The 17,599-nt window shown below is 38.4% G+C and overlaps 1 protein-coding gene across 1 annotated transcript; it reads left to right on the top strand.

Annotated features, from left to right (window-relative positions):
* The first annotated feature begins 811 nt into the window (after nt 1-811).
* On the top strand, nt 812-16,962 carry LOC107040449 (inactive serine protease scarface). Its single transcript, XM_015260540.1, has 7 exons — nt 812-883; nt 1,655-2,854; nt 10,395-10,835; nt 12,061-12,603; nt 13,971-14,125; nt 15,399-15,679; nt 16,342-16,962. The coding sequence occupies exons 2-7, from the start codon at nt 1,664-1,666 to the stop codon at nt 16,779-16,781; spliced, it is 3,051 nt and encodes a 1,016-aa protein (XP_015116026.1). The 5' UTR covers nt 812-883; nt 1,655-1,663; the 3' UTR covers nt 16,782-16,962.
* Nucleotides 16,963-17,599: the final 637 nt, after the last annotated feature.

Here is a 17,599-nt window from a genome sequence, read left to right as displayed (position 1 = left end):
CACGACGTCCGCAACAAAATTCGTTGCCTTACGGTCGCAATGACAGAAAATTTTTTGAGCCCCTACATAACCCCCTGCTAACGCCTACATTCGATGCGTCTATTTCATTTCCGCAAATCGTGTTCGTGAATTAAAATCTCCATCTATATGAAAGAAATAACTTCCCCCATGAGTTGAAAAAAAAATCAAAATAAAAAAATCTTCAACCATAACGATAAAAATAGAATCAATTCAGATCCATTTTGTAGATCTGGACTTATTCGTAGTGAACAAATTGATTCACAAAAAGGACCAAAAAAAATCATCGGGCATCTATACTAAACGCCTCCATTGTTAGTGAACTTTTGCGAAAAAGTCAAGGTCGATTTTAGCGAAGAAAGGCCAAATTACCCTTCCCCGAATTTTTTTCTATAGCAGTGTGAGCCAATAATGAACCTCGGTTGATGAGTAGATTCTCGATCTGACACGTCAGCGTTACGATTTCACATGTTTGCCCAATAATACTAGGGCCGTTCATGCCAGTCAAGGTTTGAGGATGTCAGAAAGAGACCATGCGGTGACGTTGGTTCATCATCGAAGGAGGAGGAAGGAAAGAGTGCAGTTGAATTTTGGTTGGACGAGGGAGACGGAGATGTTCGAATATTTTGTTGATGGAGAAGGTAATGGGACAAGATGCGAATGGGACCGGGGGGCCCACCGGCGTCAGTCCAAACGAAGCAGGGATAGGATTGCCGAAGGACAGGAGGAGCTCATGTGCCCACCCGAGTGGGGATACATAGCGCTGAGGATGGTATAAGAGAAGCCAGGATATGGAGGCGTCGCCAGTCACACTAACTTTCTTTAAAGCGATACATACGTGTTATTCCACGGGGACGCGTATCAGGTGAGTACGTCCCCGAGACCCAAACGCTTCAAATGTCAGGGGGAATGCGAAAAAATAAGTCCGGTGCGAAGTTGTGATTAAATTGATTCAGTGACACCAGGAGTCGGCAATCGCTCTTTTCTATTCACAATTTTTTTCTGTGAAACAGTGTTTATCTTGTAAGGGTGTATCGATTTGCTGATCGAGGCAGTGTCATTGAAACATTCATACGGCAATTGATTGAGTACATGAGATGCAATAGCCAAGTGGTAATGTTTACACTCAGTCACGTTCAAGTTGAAGGCCTCAAACGGGTATGCTGTTAGAGACAAGTTTAGCAACGACACGCTGGGTACTCAATTACCGGTGTGGTAAATCATGCGATTTTCCTACCAAGCGATTATGTCATTAAGTATCTACTAGTAATTTACTAAAGTCAAGTTGCAGTAATGTTTTTTCTCAATGGCTTCTGCGAATTCGTGCTAATTGGCGGCTAATTTTGGATGAAGAAAGACTAGTTGTAAATGTCAGATCGTGATAATGTACATTTGGTTGGAAATATCCATCAATTTTTTTAGTCACGGAATTCAAGTTGAGATGATTAAGCACAAGGTGAGGTCATTGATAAATATGTAGATTGGTTTTGATTATCATAATGCAGTGTGAGAGGCCAAAACCGGGAGCCGGGTTTTGTGAATCAGGTTTTCATGGCAATTAAATGTTGAATAATTTTTTAAGGAAGTTAACATCACATTCGTCAAATGATTCAACTGATAATGTTGTTTTTGAAAGGTACCAACGATGAGACGACAGTCGGTGTTGCTGCTCTGCGCAGTGGCGTTTGCTGCGTGTGCGAATGCAAGTCCGTACTCGAAAATACCGGATAGTTATCAAGGGCAGGGATACGCTGATGCCAAAGCCTCGGCTTACTCGAGTGCAAGTAGTCAAGGGGGTTACAGCTCTTCTGCATCGTCATCGGCATCGAGTTCCGCGTCAAGTGGAGCTTATTCTTCCAGCAATGCTAATGCGAATGCGAATGCTGTCGGGGATGCTGAGGATGGCTACCTCCTGAAGAATCCTGGCACTGGATTTTTGGCCCTGGAGAACAATGCCGAAGTACCCCAGCAGGAACTTCAGACTCCTCACGGTTTTGTGCCGGCAGGTCAGTCAGGGAGTCAGTCCGGAGCAGGTCAGACGCAACAGGGCGGCGACTACTGGTGGATGGGAGCCGGAAGCCCGTTCGGACCCAATGGGAAACCGTCGATAGGCTGCGGATCCAGTGGATGCTCATCCAGTGGGACCTTCAATCTTAACCAGGGCAGTGGTGCAGCTCACGCTGCAAACGATCAAGGACAAGTTCAAGTTCAGGTGCATCAGAATCCGTTCCTGGGGGGCAATTCTGGATCCTTCAGCGCTGGAAGCAGTTACCACGGAGGGCCTCAGCACTCAGGATCCTCGGGATCTTCAGGATCTGGATCAGGGTCGGGCTCTGGATCCGGTCACAATCTAGATTTCTCTAAGAATCCGTTTTTCAACGGAGGAGCGTCTTCTGGTTCTGGGGCGGGGGCTGGAGCCTCTGCAGGTTCCTCTGCGTCAGCATCCGCTCATGCCAATGCAGCTGCCAATGCAGCTGCTAATGCCAAGGCCAACGCCAATGCTAACGCACATGCCAATGCCAACGCCAACGCGAACGCCAACGCCAATGCTGGGGCTTACAACAGAAATCCATTCGGAAACTCCGGACATGGGCAGAGACCCCAAGTCCCCCATGTCCCACATACCATCGGACAAACTCAATACCCGGATGACTCTCAATACCAAGAGCAGAACTTCGATGGCTATCCCAATCAAACTCCCACCCCCAAATTCCCGGCGTCTGGGGGCCTCACCGTCAGCTGCAATGGCAAAGGAAAAATCTGTGTTGCCAAGCATCTCTGCAGTAACGGATATGTCAGCGGCAGCGTGCAAGGACTCACCCAAGTTCGATCTGACGTAAGTCACAATTTTTCTCATAGGCGACGATTTATTCTCCTCGTTAAATGTTTTTATTTATGAGACAATCCAGCTGTTCATTAAAACTGTACTTAGAACGTACACTGTTGGAAAGAATTCAAAATTTCATGGACAGCTTAGTGGTCATTTTCAGGAACGTAACACTGATTTCGATTTATGGGAGACAAAATCGTGAGATTTCAAATTTCACGGATAATTCGATTTAATTGCAAATTTTTTAGCAGTTGGGAAACCGGAATTCTCTGAATTAGTTGCATTTCTAATGAAAACATTAATGTTCAGAATTAAATTCCACTGCATGTTCACTTGATTGAAAATTTCCGGATATATTTGATTGAATTTCCCTTTTTTCTACACGGAGAAGAAAACCTACAAAGAATCATGAGAAAAATAAAGTAAAAATTACTGAACTCTGATGCCGTAAAAATTTGCGGGAAATACACGAAAATTTCGTCGTTCTCGTACTTTTAAAACAAAAACTCGGAAACTTTACTGTTTTTTACGAAAAAAACCTTTGCCTCAGATTTTTTCCTCAACTTCAAATAAAAATGTCTCAAAGATAATTTTGCTCTCTAGTTAGATAGATTATAACGCAATTTTTCATGTGATTTGTTTCTCAGTGTATTAATTTTCGTAGAATATTTGAACAAAAATTTACAATTTCAAATGATTTGATCATCAAATTGTGAATTTTCGGACCAACGGCGGTAACTGTGGTTTCAGTGTGGGATTGGCATGCGGGGGACCCGGGTTCGATTCCCGGTGTCAAATTCCATTTGCCACTCTAAATCTCACGGCTTCATTGTCGAGCGGAAGTCTCGCAAGAGGCGACTAAAAACTTCCCTCAAGTGAAGTTTTCCCTTGGCCTTCGGCGAATGCACTACAGCGGGTTGGGGGGCGGGAAGCGAAGAAATCGTAAAAACTCGAAAGCGTATGCGAGAAGAGAAAGAAATTTGTGAATTTCCGATCATGAATTTCCTTAAACTTTCGGTGAATAAAAATTTCCAAGAATGTATACCGGAAATTAAAAAAAAAATCGTCGCGGGGCGTGTGTAACGTGCAAGCTTACAGACTGGCGTGCGATAGAATAGTATTCCAACGTGCATGGAGAGAAAATTTTTATGAAAATTACCCTGAAATTTTAGTAATCGTGTAACTTATTGATCTTTTAGTGAAAATTATAATGATTTTGTGACATTTTTACTAAAAAAAGATCACTTTTCACAGGACTTATTGCTTTTTTCACTAGAATTTTGTAGAAAATTCAGGAATAATTTCCAAACAATTTTCGTTTTTTCTGTATTCCAAGTCATTACTCGAAAACTCTTACGTAATTTTTGACAGGCGGTATATTCCAATCGTGAGAATCCATCAAACACGAGTAGCTCGAAATGAACACCCACAAACCTATAAATTCCCCAGCCGGAAACATCTTGATATGCGCTACCTTTGAAACATCATCTCAATGTCAAGATTACGTTTCTGACGATGATAATCGCGATGAAGATTTACGATTTCGTCGAAGTACTTTCGAACTCGTCAGTTGAGGAATTGCCTCTAGGATATTCAGTGTAATATTCCCGTCAGTGGATCATCATCTTGGTAACTCCCAGCGAGCCCATTACGCAATCGCACTGCTCTGCGTAACGAAGGTGGTCGTTAAGGTGAAAAAGGCCGTTTAACTTTCACGCAGTTGTCTGATTAAGAGAAATAATTCACTATATTTCATGATTATTTTTACGCATATCTTCTTTTATTTTTCTTTTATTTTCGGTGGTTTGCGATTTAAAGATGACGCGTGACAACGATCCCTTATCGCATCAGCGCGGTGGATTGCTCACTGTTGACTTTAAGGGGAGACTACTATGAATTTTAAAAGTCGCGGGCTATTAGAATGAAATTTCTTACTCAAAAATGAATAATTAGCGCAAAAAAATTGATTGTTTATTCTTCGTTTGCCCCGCAGACGCTTAAAATTTTAAAAATATGTGTGCAATAATAATTAGGAATTAGTTTTTTGAAATTCGACTCCTACATAACTAATTTCGTTTTTTGATTTGATAAAAAATTGCACCATTTATGTAAAATAGCCCAAAAAATGTTTCTGAAAGAATCGAAAATATATATTGAATATTATAAGGATATTTTTTTGCCTCCTTTATATGAATGGCGCAAATTTTTCCATTAAAGTAGATGTCAAATTTCAAAAAACTAATTCGTAGTTTCTATTGCACCTATTTTTTCAAAAATTTTGAAAAAAACCTCTGAAGCTCAAAAATTGGAGGCCCTGGACTATTTTTAACATTTTAAGCGCGTGCAGGGAAAACGACTAATAAACAATTTTTTTTGCACTAATTATGCGATTTTAGATATATCTAATTGATCTTCAATGCATGAGAAATCTCACTCCAATCGCCCGCGACTATCAAAACTCATCGTACACTGTTAGAAAATTACTCTTGAAATTTCAAATAAAAAAACTTGAAATTTTTAATAACACTAAATTTACATGAAATTTATCTCCATTTTTTACTGAAAAATCAAGTAACTTCTTTGAATATTCAATAAAATTCTAATTTCCCGGTCCATACGAGAACAAAAATTATTGAAAATAATGAAAATTTAGGTAATTATTTTACGGAATTCTCAATTTATTGAAAATTCAATGATAGCTCACCATGAAAAACTGAGTTTCATTGAATTTTCAAGATAAATGGGAACTTTCATGAATAAGGTGATCTTAAATCGAATTAAACCCCACAGCATTGAGAATTTAATTGCAATCGTTACTGGAAATTAAACAAATTTCCAACAGTATAGTCTTCCCTTCATTATACAGAGACATAATTCTTTAATGACGCTTTTACCTTCTTTTCGGGAAGCAGCTGTCCTTGGTTGGCGAGAAATTTCAACGATCCGTGGTACTTCCTACATGCTCGGGATACAATTAACCGATGATCATCTCGGTGCGATCGGTATCTCCCGCACGTCATTGAGTAGACAAGCGGGCACTCAATGACGAATGACATCCACCTCTCGACGAGTGTCTCATCCAAAATAGGCTTATGGACTTGTCAACGGGTTTTTCCCCTATTCCATCCTCTTCATAATGAAATTGCCAGCTGGTCAGGGCCATCGATCCAAAACAACCGATTTCCTAATTTGGAAAGTCCCATGCCCGATACTCTTGAATCTTGGATCAACACTGACCACAAACACGCTACAACATTGGGGCTAAATCGTCGATGATACCAATTAAATATTTAATGGTTACGCGCACTTCGTGCAAGTTATTTGCATACATTAACATATATCGAAAGATTATTATTTAAGAAAGGTGGAGAAGTTGTTTTCTTTACGGAGGTACACCTTTTTTTCATCAGCTTACAAGCGAGAAAGATCGAATATCAAGAGTGAAAGAGAGAAAGGGGAGAGCCCGCCGGTATTGACCCCACGGTATATGGCTTCCTTTTTATTTCGATACAGAGTTACAAAAGTCTGGACCTTCACAAATCACTGAAAAAATCGTTATGATAAAAGGGGATGGGGATGGGGCGTTGATGTCATCGGGTATTTTTTTTTACAACTCCCATAATTTTTATGCAATGGAGAAATTGGTGAGTCTGATATTTGGCAACACGAAAGTACCATCTAGAATGAATGGAGAGAAATAAAAAATTAAACATCGAACCAAGACCTCTCATTAAGAGTCTTCGCAACATTCATTAAGGGGAAATTATATTCAATTGCTATTTCATTATGCCTTGTCTTTCCTCGTTCAATTCTAGTCGTATTATTGGCACAGTTTTTACACCGAAATGTAGTGGATAGGGTCAGGGGGTCTCTGGCCTCATCGCTAATGCGTGTGAAAGCCTCTCGCTCTTCTCACGGGTATTTGGAATTATTTCTTCATTTATGCAAAGTGTGATAGATCGGCGAAAGTGATGTTATGTCACGGTATACGCACATATTCAGGAATTTTTGATCTGACATGAGGAAGGAAAGCAACACCCGCACCGAAGAATAGTCAATAATTATCTCTTGGCGTTAAAACTCCCGGTTGAAGAATAATGTCCAGGGGAAAAAATCGTTGAGCGGTGATTGAAGAATTATGAAATAAGATTCATCAGATGTAAAAAGGCCTCTTACATTTGTGGTATTGCACTGGTGTTGATTCATCACTTTTTTTTACGATCTCATCGTCCCGCCTCTTCCCCTACGCAGTAAACACTCTATCGTCACTTGGAATTCATTAGTGACACCTCCGTGTATTTATATGTATTTTTTCACCAACTAAAAATCCGAGGTTTTTTCCTTCTTCAGGTAAAAATGTGAATTACGTAGTCTTCGTGTGTTTCGAAGGTGTATGTCTTGATAAAAATTCAGTGGGGCTCTGTGTCACGGGTGTGTCACGAGTCCTCGAGTCGATAGCCTTGAACAGATTCTAATATCGAACGATTTAAATGATGAGTCGACTGAGACAATCCATATTCATCATCTTTCACCACGTAATTTTTAGATTTAATGTTTCGTTACAACATCTGACGAGTTTATTATGAAAATTTTTGGGATGACTTGTTTAATGGGAGAAATTGATTTTTAAAATTCAAAAATTGACGTAAACCCGATTACGTCTCTCATTATGCAAATATTTCATCTAGAATGTCAGGGAGGCCTCAATGGGGTCACGCATTAGCATGGGAATTTCGCGACAGTTTTCGTCAGATATACGACGCTCAACCGCTAATAAATTTCGTAATAAACTTGTTCCTATCGTAGGTCCTTTAGTGACACACGCCTCTGCACATCCGAATCACATTCATATTCATGGATTCTTAATTCTTTAATGACTATTCTCCGTGGGAAAAATGATGACTATTGAATTTTTGCGTTTAATGTTTTTTGGGTCCGAATGGAAGCTTTGTAATCATTGATTTTGACAATCTTCCAATTTTACGTGAAAATGACGTACAATGTAAGAAACGTGAAGATATGATGTTTTTAGAAATTGTGTGTATGTCCGGATGTGTGCGAATTTGTCGAAATTTTTTTATAAATCTTCACAGAGAAAGGACTAAAGTTGACGCTAAAAATCTGAAATTTCGTCACTTAATTGGTATTACTTTAGAGCATTTCCGGGCGTAATTTCAGCTCAATAGGTCCAGTAGTTTCCAAGATACAGGAATTTCTCAAAAATCTGTTTTCCTCAGTATCTCAGAAACTTCGTGACTCAATTTCATTTATTTGACATCAAAATATTGCTTGTGATAATATCTATCAAATCAAATCACAATATTGTTATGTAACTAGGGAGAGTTTGGTAATAATCGGTTGTCTTCGTTTTTATGAGAAAATCGTTCTGCGCACGATAACTCCCAAAAAATTTTAGATAGGATGTTGAAACTTAGTGAGACTAGCTCTTATAATATTATAAGATAGGATTATAGGTAGGCGAAATCGGACAAGTGGTTTGGAAGGTATTCAACTTTTTGAAAAAAATTGTTTTGTTCTATATATCCGAAACTACTGGTCCGATTAATTTATTTTTCAAAATACTCGTCTGGCCGCTCCTCATTAAGATGAATCAAAATATGGATACCCGTTCATTCAAAGTTTTCGCGATATTCGCATTTTTATAATTTTTTCAGTTGTTTTTTTAAACTTTAATTTTCTCCGTTGAGGATTAATGCGGCGTTCCACAATACGCATAAACTTGAAATAAATATCTGAGATTCTGGCTGCTAATCAATATTATTGAGTCACACTTGTGTATAAAATTTTGTGTCCATTGATTCAATACATCCTGGTATAGAGGAATTCATCCAAAAATCCTTTTTTCTAAAAAGTCACATGGTCATTTTATCGATTACTTTCGCCTCTGGAGGCTTATTCTCGACTTGCGCGAAGGCGGATTTGGGTTTGAATGAGGCTTCGTGTACGGAATGCACATGATAATCCTACAGGCGAGAATAAGCCCCCAGAATGAATTAAAAAGTCATATAATAAACTTTATGTTCTTTTCTATTTTATATTATGTAATATTTGATGAAATAACGGTGAAAACGGGAATCGGCGAGGAAAAAGAAAATACGGGACACATTTTTCCGAGCAACACTTTTCCAAGAACATTTTTCAGGGGAACACGCACGAAAAAATTTAATAGAAAAATCTAGCGAATTCGTTAAAAAATTTTATTGAAAATCTCTCAATAGAATAAGTTGTATAGCAAAAATCTAATTCTTTTAACTTTTTCCATAGAATATTTTTTATTAAAAATTTCAATAGAATCGGACAAAAACTTATAGAAAGTTCGATAAATGTCCAATAAAATTTAATTGTTTATCGAATTCGCTGGGATTTTCTAATAAAGATTTTCATCCATGCATTGCTACAGATCCATTCGGAAGCTTATTACCAATGGAATTTGTAAAGAGAGAAAGAAAAAGACTAATAACGCATAAAGCAACGGTCACATTGCTTCTGTCGAATAGGCTCGCAACCCTGCTTGTTTTTTTATTTTTCAATCGAAATTCCATTTTCTGACCAGACAGCTTTCGCAGGTGCACATACATGTACTTATACGAAAAGTTATTCTCATTGGTGAGTTTCACCAGGTGCCCCCGAGTTGAATTAAATTAAACTCGTGCTCGAATTTAAAGTGGACCAATTTCGTGTTGAGATGAATTTCTCCTCAGCATTCTCAAACTCCTCAAGATCCACACACTTTCGATTACACGTGGAATGAAAAATTCCGTTCATCTGTGTTGACATTCGTCTGAGGACTAAAGTATTGGCCGAAAGATATTTCGAATTCTTCGAATGAGTGTGTGTTACCATTGACAACTGGAAAATAAATAAAAACAACCTCTCAATTTCACTGAGGACGACTGGTCGAGCTCTCATTTGACCATAGAATCATCACGCAATGTTTTCTTTTTTTTCCTTCAGCATGACTGAGACAATACTGGATTACCTTGCAGCAAAAGTTCAATGAACTTAAGGTCGTTCAGCAACCTTCGTTTCCTTTTATCATCATCCTTATTACGTCTTGTTTGGTGATGCTTCTCGCTGGTTCATTATAAAATTCCTCGATTTATTGTGAAATCTTTGTCACACAGATCATTAATGATTCAATAATTTTTTACTGCGCTTTTCAAAACGACGACGCTGATACTAATTACCTAGGTGTGATGGTGTTAATCGGAGTGGTTGTCAACGGGAAATATATAATTGAATGTTAGGCGCCGGTGATTATTTTATGCGTACGCAATCTTACTACATCCAATTGAAGAGTTGTATGTGACAAGTCATATAAAAGCCTTGTCGGATACCTCAAATTTATTACCAGATAGCGGCTTCGAGACTTTTATTCGCTTGACCGTTCATGAGTTACGCAGTTGATATTAAAATAAATTTATTAACACTTCAGGGAGTTGAACGTATGCGAGATCTATCGACATTGTAAGCAGGAAGCGATGGGGAAGATAAATTTCATGGAATATTGATTCGATTATTTCAGGCCCAGAACTGCGATGTGAATCGCGAGGTCTGCTGTAACATGCCCAGCCAGAAGAGTCCTGATCAGTCTTTAGCTGGCACTGGTTACACAAGCGGAATCTCCAGCTACCCACATAATGGAGGAATCTTCGATAATGACGAACAACAGGATACTGACTTGAGCGCTGGTGACCAGGTTCACCAGCAGCCGGAGGAGAACAATGGATATCTTCCACCCATTGGCAGTGAGGGCACTGTAAACGATCCATCCTTCCTCAGGCCTCCACAGCAACCCAAGGAGGTAGTGCCAGCTCCCTCTGAACCTGCACCCACGCATGTTCAGCTTGGATGCGCTGCTGCACTCGTTTGTGTTGACGAACAGATGTGTGGCATGGATGGAACCATGAGCCCAACCCCTGTTACTCTAACGAGTGAACAGATTTTGAGACGTGTACCACTCAGTGTAAGTTGATTATTCAATTGTCACACAACAAATCAGTAGCGAAGCGGCAGAACGGTTCAAGTCGATCTCGACTGTTGGCCAGTTTTTAATGAATATGTCGAGATCTAAGGGAGATGACAAGATTGTCGGCATAAACTGTTTTGTAGCCCTCAATTCGCTCTACAAAAAAGGTGATTACGAAAATTTTGGTATCTCCATTCGATTCGGAGATATTCCACGAAAACTCGGCTAAGGGCTAATTGTTAGACAATCTTAATAATCAAAATAATAATCAGGAAATTAGAATTGAAGACTCAGCTACGGGAAAAACCGGTAAAACTGTTCAAACGACGAACCGTTTTACCGCCTCGGTACTGAAATGATAAGGACATTCAATCTATGGATTGATGAGAAAATCGCAATTTCGTGCAGTTGACAGTTGACTGGCGAACCACAAAAAATAAACAAAAATTGACTTCGTCAATTGAAGTGTCTAAAGAACTATAGTAGTTTTTAAATAACATATTTCGGATCGATGAATTATTTTTTCCCATGTTAGATGAAATTGCCCACGACGCGACGCTGCCGGAAACTCGCTAAACGCGCCCGGGGAGTGTAGCGTGAATTCGGCAACGCTAAAGCCTAAATAACACGGCGGGGAATCCCCGCGGAGGTGACCAAATCGCTGACTAGGGTTAAACTGAAAATTAAAATTTCCATTGATTTTTGCATAGAATTTTGAAATTTTAGTGACGAAAATTCTTAAAATTTCACTATAATGTGACGGAAGTTTACAAGACGAATATGGGAAATTTTAGCCAAAAATTTTTAACAATGTGTTAGGGGTTTTCTGAGGATATTTCACCTATTGTACTGAGAATAAGAGACTGGTCACTTAATTCCAGAATGAAAATCCTTAAAATTCGGGTCCTGCAATGCACAACAAAGCGACATATATCGAAAAAAACTTGAAAATCCGTGCCCAGTGGTTTTGATAGCAGAAATCTCAAGAGAGAAATTCAAACAGAAAACTCGATATCTGTTTGACTCTGCGCAAAAAACAAATAGAATTTTAACGAGAATTCCCCAGAATTTTAATAGAATCCCTATAGAATTTCTAGAAAATTTCAATATAATTTTCTAGCGAATTCGCAAAGGTTTTCTATTGAATCTCTTCATTCGTGTATATCCCCAGAGAACATGAAATTAATAATGTGAATGACATTAATTTTCGATAATGTAACAGGACTGCAAGAACCCAGACAACGGAGTGATCGGAAAGTGCTGTCGTGACCCGAACTACGTTGACCCCTGGCCAGCAGGCAACCTCCCAGCCAACTACTCAGGTGGTTTCGACGAGCAAGGATTCCCGACCTTCCTCAACATCCAGAGAAATCAGCGTCCAACGAAAAAACCCTCCACTCCACCCCCAGTCAAAAGCCGTCCCCCACTAAAAGGTTCCCCAAGTGAACAACCTTCCCAGCAACAACCATTCCCAAGCTTCTCTGATATTCAGAATCAAATAGGTGGTGCCTTCAACAACTACTTCAAGCCAACCCAACCCCCCCCAGCACCAACCGCCTTACCAGCCTTCCCCACCCTCCCAAATGCTGATACACCTGTCGATGGAGCCCCAGAGAAACCAAATAGGCCAGGCTTCCCGAGTTTCCCGAATTTCCCCAATTTTCCCAACCCCTTCGGACAAAAAAATTACGAAACGTCACCGAGTGACGAACACCGCGTTGCCATTGCGCCCTACCCTGGAAGACAGTGCGGTGTTAAGAACGCAGTAAGTGGTCTCTGCTCTCATTAGCCCCCCTAGGTATTAAGTTGGTGGCATGGCTTATTATCATCGATGAAATATCTTTACAAAAATATCTGCGACAAATTATGATAGATATGTTCTTCTAAAAGAAACTTGTTTTGAGGCAAACTTAAGTAGTTTGAAGTAATTCGAAGCGCCTTGAACTGCACACGCACGGAAAATTTTCTAGTGCATTTTTATTGAACATCCATTTGTTTTTCGCCAATTCTAATGAAAAATTCTGCGATTTTTTTTGCTATAAAAATATTGAATAGAAATAATTTTATGGAAAAAAACAATAGAATTTCATTTTCTTATAAAAGTTATTTTATTGAGATATTTTCTATAGAAAGATGAAATTCTATTGACTTTTTTCTACAGAATTGTTTCTATTGGACATTCTACAGAAAAGAAAACGTGCAGTAAAGCTACGGAATTGTTGAGTCGACGGAAAATTAATAGAACTTCAATAGAAATCCAATACAATTTTCTACTCAATGCGCAAGATGTTTCTATGCAATTTTTTGGTGGGTGGGCTACTAAAAAAAATCAAAGTTTATGGATAATCTAGAAGTAATTTTCGAAAAATGATTCATAAGTTATATTGATAAGCTATTATTCATAAGCCTATGATTTATAAGCTATGAGATTTCAGGTTTCAGGTAAAATTCAAGTGAACAACTTTAATTTTTCAAGTGAAATATTGAAGTGAATTTTCAATCATTTGAAATCCAAGAACATATTCTCTTGAATTTTCTTGATTTTTCTCATTTCCAGTGAAAATAGAACTTATAAGGTTTAGGGATTTGACACATGAAATTTCCAAGGGCTTTAAACTTTTAAATATTATAGTGTAAGGTATAAACACAACAATCGAGTGATCTGAAAATCAACATCGAATGTATTGTCGGAAGATTTCCATCGAGTTAATGTCTCGGATATTTTTCCGTAGAGATTGTGTCGCAGATAATAAGTCGATAAACCACTAATTTTATTTCTTTTTGTTTTTTTCTTTAATTTTTATCATTAATTCTTGTCTATAGTCCATACGTTTAATAGTTATTTACTGCCATGTCAATGTGTAGGACAGTGATGAATAAAGTCCAGTGATTTTATTTTCAATTTAAATTTAATTGGACGAACATTTTTTTTATGAATCCCATTCCTCGAAAAATTCGCTCCTCACAGGTTGTGAGGGTAGATTGTTCTAACTCTTCGTTGATGTGGTTGATTTACTTTAACAAAGACTAATTGATTAATTGATTGAAGTTATTAAGCTAATTTAGTTGTAGTGTGTTCTTTATCTTCTCATGCATGTGCATTCTCTCGTTTTTTCTGTTTAATAATCGAAGGTTCAACGGCCAAGTGGTTTAAACGACGTTGAAGTTGGCTTTGGTGAAATTCCATGGCAAGCGATGGTACTCGATAATGATCGAAAGAAACTACTTTGTTCTGGTGCATTTGTTGCGCCCAACGCAGTTTTAACCGCAGCACGATGTGTTGATGGGTAAGTCGATAATAAAATAACTTCCTCCCTTCGGGTCGGGAAGTTAAAATAAGCGATTGGGGTTTTCAATGTTTTTTTTTATTGTTAGGTAAAAACGGAATAAGGAATGCGAACTCTTAGACACGTATTTTTTATCTTTATAAATAGTGGAAAGTTGTGACATCAAGAAGAGACTCCTATGAGTTTTCAACGTCGCGGACTACTCGAGCGAGATTTCTTATTCAACACTGTTCACAGAATACTGAACATAAAAAATCTCACAGGACTTCTTGAAGAATACGATCTAGATCACTCTAGGTTTTTTTCCGATTTTTTCTAGATTTTTCAAAGTTATCATTATGTCGATTTATGCTCGTGCGGTGCTTACGCCGCGACCAACGGCGTTCGTAACTTTTTCGCGACCAACGTTGTTTAAATAATCAACTGGGTTTTTTGGGTTTTAATTTTTATTGTTTCATTTTGAAAAAAAAATGTCAATCGGATGAAAACTAAGGAATTTGCACGATTGTAAAGGTAAAAATGAAAAACGTTGATTTTCGTTGATTCACGGGATAAAATCGAATGTTGTAATAATTTTTGATACATTTTAACATGTTTCACCAATATGAAAAATCGCTCGATACGTCTCCTGCTTCAAGGAAGACTAAGATTTCACAGCGGTCTCCCTTTAATTAGTCCCAAGTCTTCTGAATCACGAAATATTGACGATTCCCAACGTAAAAAAAATCACAAAAAAGCTTGTCTTCATCTAAACCATTCCCGACTTAATGTGGGTACTTCCTGCGGCTTACTCAAGCCATCTTCAACTACTCGAATAAAGAAATTCCTTCTAGACATTATGAAGTCGAAATCCATTTTATCTAATCGATTGTAACTCATTCTTTTCCTATTATTTATTTAGATGAAAAGACGCGTTTCAGCAGATTTTCGCATCTTATATTCAGTAGCGAAGTGGTAAAACGGTTCAAGTCAATTTTGACTATTGACCAGTTTCATCGCCAAGTTTTCAATGAATATCTCGGAATCTAAGGGAGATTGCAAAATTGTTGGTATAAACTTTTTTGTAGAGCCGATTGAGTGCTATAACAAATGTAATTACGAAAATTTCTCTGAAAAACTCACGAAAAACTCAACTGGGAGATAAGTCGACTTAAACCGTTCTATCATTTCGCTGAATTCTATTTCGTAACGAAATTCGTAAAACACCGTAGTTACCAAAGAGTAACTCACTTCACGATTAAAACTCAAAAAATTCTCCTATTCTTGAAAATAGATTCGAGCCCGGACAGATCTCAGTCAAAGCCGGAGAATGGAAACTCGGTTATGAACTGAAGCACGAGGAACCTCTGCCTTTCGAAATCGTTCAGGTTGACTCGATTGTACCGCACCCTGGCTACTTGCCTGGCTATGCTGCGCACGATGTCGCCATGCTCATGCTGGAGAAACCAGTGACTGTGGATCAACACGTGGACACAATCTGCCTTGGCAGGCCAGAAGCACCGAAACCAGGAAGCCAGTGCATCTCCACTGGGTGGGGAAAGTCTATCCTTGAGAGTGAGTAACCATACAACTCTATGCGATCACATAGAAAAATCGAATTCGATTGATTGATTCAATAGAATCGGAGAAAAACCAATAGAATTTCCAATCAAAATCGAGTCAATCTTTCTAGCCAATATACCGGTTTTTTAAAAATTTATTCATACATGCCGATATTGAAAAATTCTCTCTAGACCTTTTTTTCATCATCAAAAATAAATGCTCAATAAAAAAATTTCTATAGAAAAAGTCAATAGAATTTGATTTTTCTATACAACTTATTCTATTAAGATATTTTCTAAAGAATTGCCTCGGCTCAAATTTTCTCTTTTTTTTTCATTCTGTTTTTCTTTTCTTTTCATCAAGAAAATTAGAAAAAAATACGTGAGCCCAGGGAATTCTATAGAAAATTCTACACACAAGATAATTTGAGCCCAAGAAATTCTATGGAAAACCGAATTCGATTGGCTTTCTAGAGAACATTTTCTATTGACACTTTCAATAGAATCGGCCAAAAATAAATAGAAAATCCAATGAATATCCAATCGAATTTTCTAGCGAATTCGCTAGATTTTTCCATGAAATTGTTTCATACGTGGCATAATGAAAATTCCCGTTCTCATAAGAAAAATCTACTCCAGCTATCTTCAAACTACTAATTCATTCGTTTGTTACAGCCCACGCTGCAGGAGCTCTGATGCGCGCCATCAACGTCGACGTGATGAGCCTCCAGGACTGCGAACAACGTCTCCAAGAAGCTGAAGCCCCAGTCGATCTCGACGAGTCTCTGGTGTGTGCGAAGGCCCACAAGAAGAACAACAACATGTGCCAGGTGGATTTCGGTGGTCCACTTGCCTGCGACAGAGGCGACGGACGCTACGAGATCATGGGAGTCTACACTCAGGACACTGGCTGCCTCCCCACCAACCAAGTAGCTACCTTCGCCCTCATTGATGACGCCTGGGTGCAGCACACCCTGGCTAATCCACCAGTTGGTGCACCAGCTGAGTCCCAACGTCGTGTCGAGAAACCTCACACGCACCAGAGAGAAGAGCCATGCGACTGCCAGAAGAGCAATCTCTCTCCCGAGAACAATCAATATCTACCTCCCGTCTAATCGGGCTGACTGAATCCATTAATTCCTATTCAACTCGAATATAAATAATAATGATTTTGATGAGCTCCTAACTCTTGCGTTTCTATTTATCCCTCGATTCAAGTAATTAAAGTAGCTCTACGCTCACGGTAAATTCAAAGATTATTGAAAACTGAAAAAAAATTGCAGAAAACTCGATTAAACTCGGAATTCTAATTTTTTTCTCAATTTAATTATCGTTTTGATTTTTCAAAGAAGAAACGTTTAAAAATCAGGATTTAACCCAGTGTCTTATGTGAAAATCAACATTTCCATTGTAATCAAAGATTAAAATCTGGATTTTTTTTCATTAGATGTGAAAAAATAAAGAATTTTTTTGACACCTCATAAAAAATAATCCACCATTTTGCAAACAAGTTTTATTATTTATTTATAAGAGAGAAATGTTTGAAGAAATATCAATATTTTGCGAAATTTAATTTAGATAATACTGACTGGGTATGAATTTTTTCAAATTTTTCCATGCAATTTAGTTGAAAAATTTAAAAACTGAAAATATCCAAAAGTACAACGTAGCCCGGCCGAAGGGTAGAGCTACTTCAAGAGGTAGCTAGCAGTTAGAAGCTGAGATTTGTCTATCTAACGCCATAATTTTAATGAAATCACACGACAGTTTAGTGGTCCCGTATCAGTAATTTTTAAGGATCTGAGAATTGAGGGAATAATTTTCCTTTCTTATGTACTCATGTATGCGTAAACTCGTATGTACTTAAGTGTCAGTCGGTAAATGTTGTAAATTAGTTGGTGTGCTGCAGAGAAATGAAAATTGTTCTCCGTCC

Source organism: Diachasma alloeum, unplaced genomic scaffold, assembly GCF_001412515.2.
Source record: "Diachasma alloeum isolate Michigan unplaced genomic scaffold, Dall2.0 Dall_scaffold_00336, whole genome shotgun sequence".
In the NCBI taxonomy this organism is placed as follows: Eukaryota; Metazoa; Arthropoda; class Insecta; order Hymenoptera; family Braconidae; genus Diachasma; species Diachasma alloeum.
Note: the sequence above shows the minus strand (reverse complement) of the source record. Positions and strands in the feature narration are given on the sequence as shown.